This window comes from Nicotiana sylvestris, chromosome 8 (genome assembly GCF_000393655.2).
Source record: "Nicotiana sylvestris chromosome 8, ASM39365v2, whole genome shotgun sequence".
NCBI classification, from domain to species: Eukaryota; Viridiplantae; Streptophyta; class Magnoliopsida; order Solanales; family Solanaceae; genus Nicotiana; species Nicotiana sylvestris.
This window is the reverse complement of record NC_091064.1, coordinates 64,115,406-64,120,650: the sequence shown is the minus strand read 5'-3', so window position 1 is coordinate 64,120,650 and position 5,245 is coordinate 64,115,406. Positions and strand designations below refer to the sequence as shown.

At 37.9% G+C, this 5,245-nt stretch overlaps 1 protein-coding gene across 1 annotated transcript; it reads left to right on the top strand.

Annotated features, from left to right (window-relative positions):
* The first annotated feature begins 2,919 nt into the window (after positions 1-2,919).
* LOC138875133 (uncharacterized) lies at positions 2,920-4,021 on the top strand. The gene is made up of 2 exons (XM_070153955.1): positions 2,920-3,066; positions 3,704-4,021. Exons 1-2 carry the CDS (start codon positions 2,920-2,922, stop codon positions 4,019-4,021), a joined length of 465 nt encoding a protein of 154 aa, XP_070010056.1.
* Positions 4,022-5,245: the final 1,224 nt, after the last annotated feature.

Genomic DNA, 5,245 nt, shown 5'->3' with positions numbered 1-5,245 from the left:
AGTGTTGACGGTTTGTTGGAGATGATTCTTGAGGAGGTTTCTTTACTTATGAAGTTCTGATGTGACAAAAAGAGTTTTCTTGGGATGTGACAAAAGAGTTTCTTGGGATGTAGAGGAACGTGAATGCTTGATTATCATTTTTGGGATGCAATATTGCTTCGAGTTTTAAACATATTGTTGGACCTTCAGTTGATATTAATGGAATTAACGGACTCTTACAGCTGGTAGACGAGGGTGGACTCAAGAGGATTAACTGATTTCATGGTGGTTATAACCATGGCAATGTCGTTGGAAGATGTCGATATGAGGTTACACATATGGGCTATCTCCTATGAGGAAGTTAGGGGTTGCATGATTTCTGATAAATTTCCCATGAAAAGTTTTGCCTTCTATCTAATGGGAGGCATGTACTGCGGCGTGGATTTATATCACCTGAGGAAGATAGTGTGACCGTCGATAGGTGTGGTTTTTAAACACTTATTAGAAACTTCTTGCTATAGTTTTTAGTCCGAAAATGATGATTTTTTCCTCCAAATCTAATGAAAATAGTTGAATTGAAGGTAAGCTTGAGAATGTGAGCTCAATAAAGAAAAATAACTCAAAAAAGAGATGATCTAGCCAAGTTCAGCAAAGAGGAGAAATAATAAGAAAAGTGCAGTTTGTAGAATTCCATATGTGATCGCAAAAGCAAGTGCTACCTGCAAAAGATGAAGTGCAGCCACAGAAGAAGAACTGGAGCTTCAAGTATTTTGGTAGAAGTGTGGTCCACAGCCTAAGATGTGCGGTCGCACTTGTTCCGTAAAACAGGTTTACGTTGACAAAGCCTGAAAGATCAGAGAATGTGTAATCAAACAAGTCCGAAACCTACTCAAAATATTGCTCTTAGAAGTTTAAATGCGGTCGTAGAAGCTAATGTGCGGCTGCAGAACTCCTACAACTGAAAGTACCCGCAACATTAACCCACCAAAGCGTGGACCGCAGAAGTTAAAGTTCAGCCACAGAACCCTCTAAATGGTATTTTTGTCAGAAATTTCGGAGCACTATAAATAGGCGTGTATCACTTATAGGGCATCTTTTCATATTGTAGTAGCAGCTGGTAGTTATTCATGGCTATTTAGGGCAACTTTGAGCTACAATTAGAGAGGTTAAATTACTTTTCAATTTTATTTTAGCATTATGTCTTTAATTTCTTCTTCTTCTTCTCATCTTTCTATGTTCATTGCCATGAGTAGCTAGATTTTTATCTAAGGTTGTGATCCAGCCCTAGTGTAAAACTTATGAGTGCTTAGTATTAATGTTTGCTACTGATTGTATTATTGTTATTTATCTTTTTTTTTATTCTTTAAAGTTAGAATTAATGGTTGCAAACATTGATTCATGCCTATTTGACTTTGTTTTTATTGGAGAAAGAGGAGTTTAGTCTAGGAAAACTGGGCTAACAAGAAATTGACCTAGTTGAAGTATTGATTAATTTAATTAAAGGATTTTAACTAGAGATAGGGATAATCTAACTTGGTTAGTGTGAGTTCTTTGCAAGGAATGGAGTCTTTTAACTATGCACCCGAAAGTTGTCATTGGATCTTGAGAATAGGAAGACTCCTCCTACAAAGCCTTCAATTGAAGAGTCACTGACCTTGGAGTTGAAGCCATTCCAGTCTCACCTTTGGTATGAACTTCTTGTCCCTTTTTCTACTTTACTGGTTATTCTTTCCTCTTGTTTGACTAACGTGCAGGTACATTCAACATTGGCATTCTTGCAACGGAGGAAGAAAGCTATTGGATGGACTTTGACAGATATTTGGGGTATAAGCCTCGCATTTTGCATGCATAAAATCAAGTTGGAGGATGGTGCTAAATTGTCTATTGAACATTAAAGAAGACTTAATGAGGCTATGCAAGAGCTGGTAAAAAAGTATATTATCAAATGTTTGGATGCCGGGGTTGTCTACCCCATTTCTAATAGCTCATGGACATCTCCAGTCCAATGTGTCCCAAAGATGAGGGGCATGACAATTGTTACCAATGATAAGAATGAATTTATACCTACAAGAATGGTCACCAGTTGGATAGTTTGTATGGATTATCGTAAGCTCAGCAAAGTCACAAAGGAAGGACCACTTTCCTCTTCCTTTCATGGATCAAATGCTTGATAGGTTAATCGATTGTTCCTTCTATTGCTTTCTTGATGGTTACTCGAGATGCAATAAAATTCTTATTGCACCGTAAGAGCAAGAGAAAACCACCTTTACATGTCCATATGGTACTTTTGCTTTCAAATAGATGCCTTTTGGATTGTGCAATGCACCGATGACTTTTCAGCGGTGTATGATGGCTATCTTCATGGACATGGTGGAATACTACCTTGAGGTCTTCATGGTTGACTTTTTGGTGGTTATGATTCATTTGATGATTGTCTTGCTAATTTAGACAAGGTGTTGACTAGATGTGAGGAAACAAATTTTGTACTAAATTCGGAGAAATGTCATTTCATGGCCTATGAAGACATTGTACTTGGCCATAAGATTTCAAAGAATTGTATTGAAATGGATAAGGCAAATATTGAAGTTATTTATAAGCTTCCACCCCTACATCGGTGAAGGGTGCGAGGCGTTTTTTGGGCCATACGGGATTCTACCAGGATTTATCAAAGACTTTTCGAAAGTGATAAATCCTTTGTGCAAACTCCTCGAGAAAGATGCCAAATTCCATTTAAATAATGATTGTATTCAAAAAATTGAAGCTCAAGTTAATAACTACTCCTATCATTACATCTCCAAATTGGAGTTTGTTGTTCGAGCTCATGTGTGATGCAAATGATTAGCGGTTGGGGCTGTTTTGGGGAAACGCATCAACAAATATTTTCATCTAATTTAATTTGCTAGTAAGATCATGAATAGTGCCCAAGTCAATTATACTATTATGGAGAAGAATCTCCTTTCCATTATGTTTGCTATTGAAAAGTTCCGCCCATACTTGACGGGGGCCAAAGTTATTGTCCATATGGATCATATGGCGCTTTGCTATCTTATTAGAAATAAGGAAGTTAAAGCTCGTTTGATGAGATGGGTGATTTTGATATTGAAATCCAAGACAAGAAGGGAAGTGAAAATCAAGTGGCGTATCAGTTGTCTCGTTTGAAGGAGGAATGGAGGCCACATGATGGCCTTGAATGACTTTTTTTTCCTGATGAGCAACTCTTGGAACTTACAATGAAAGAGGTAACATAGTTCACAAACTTGGAAAATTTCTTTGTGAGTGGTATCATTTCGGAAGAGTTCACTTCAAACCAAATGAAGAAGATAAAAAGGGATTGTAAAGACTACTATTGGGATGAACCATACCTTTTCCGAATTTGCATGGATGAGGTGATTTGAAGATATGTGCCAAAGGAGGAACATTGTGATGTTCTTGGGAGTTGTCACTCTTTGCCATATGGTAGTCATCATGGTGGAGCAAGAACGACAGCTAAAGTCCTAAGTTTGGTTTCTATTGATCTACTCACTATAAAGATGCAAATGAGTTGGTGAGATGATGTGATGAATGTCAACGGACCAGTGAAATTTCAAAGAAACATAAGATGCCCCTTACAACCATCTTGGAGATTGATATCTTTGATGTTTGGGGCATTGACGTCATGGGCCCTTTTGTGAGTTCTAGTGGAATTACCTACATTTTGGTCGCGATGGATTATGTGTCTAAATAGGTTGAAGCAGTTGCTCTACATAATAACAAGGTTAGAAGTGTTGTGGATTTCTTGAAGAGGCACATTTTCACAAGGTTTGGGACTCCACGGACAATCATAATTGATGGAGGGTCACATTTTTGCAATGAGATTTTTGACACTTTGTTCAGCAAGTATGGTGCCACTGACAAAGTGAAAACTCCCTATCATCTACAAGAAAGTGGTCAAGTGGAAGTTTTCAACCATGAGATAAAGAATATTTTGTCCATGGTGATTGAAAATTTATTGGATTGGTCTAAAAAGCTTGATGATGCTCTATGGGCATATAGAAAGGCTTAAAAATTATCTTATGTCTCAATACCGGTTGGTGTTCGGAAAATCTTGTCATCGTCCGGTGGAATTAGAGCACAAGGATTTCAAGGCTGGTGATCTAGTGTTGTTGTTCAACTCAAGGTTGAGAATATTTCCCGGGAAGCTTAAGTCAAAGTGGAGTGGTCCGTTTGAAATTGTTGGTGTGACACCCTTTGGTGATTTGGACTTGAACAACAAGAACAATGAAATATTTCAAGTCAATGGCTACTGAGTGAAGCACCACTTGGGTAAAGTTGGTGAAATCCACATAATGGCAGTACTCTACTTTAATTAAGGATGCTATGACATTGCACTGTGCCACGCCGTTAAATAAGGAGCTTCTTGGGAGGTAACCCAAGTTCTTTTCCTTTTTCTCTTTTAGTTAGAAGTTCTTTCTTATTTTTAAGTTTATTTGAAGTGTGTTGCAATGATCAATGTTAGGTATTGAGACGATAGGTGAAGATGTGCCCTGCATGGGAAACTGTGGATTGCACTTTTATTTGTGTGGCCATAGAAGAGGAGATGCAGACAACATGAAATTGATTGCGGTCGCATATTTTAACTGCAGACCGCATTTGCAAGAGGTAACCGAGGTTCTAAATTGAAGGTCCACTAAACGTTTCTCTCAAAAGTGCGGAGCCAAATTTGCGGCCTATCAGATAATTTTGCAATCACACGAGATCACTTTCAGAGAAGTCACTAAAAGTAGGGTGACAGTAGTGCGGTCGCACTTGAAAATGTGAGGAACGCACAACTACAAGCGCTCCACTGACCAGGTAATAGAGTGCGGACCACATTTGAAATTTTGCGGCCGCAGTCACCCTCTTTTTAGCCTAACCCACACATGAATATAAATATAGTAATAAGTCTTAATTTTACACTTTTTGCCATTTTAACCATTTTACTAAGATTATACTGAGGAACAAGCTGCTAGCACTTTTGAACACACACAACCACCCACACTCCAATTACTTCATATCATACTAGCACAATTTGGTATGCCTCACTTCAATCTTGTTATTTTTCTTTTTGAATTTATTTTTTCTTTTTTACTTCTTTTTAGGCCATCTATGATTACATCCTTTATCTGTGTCTATGTGGGATAGTTTCACATTGGATATTTGAGAAATTATGCTTGGATGGTGTTGGGTCTTTTTCTATCATGCCTATACCATGTTACCCAGTTAGATTGAACACATAATTTTGTAACCT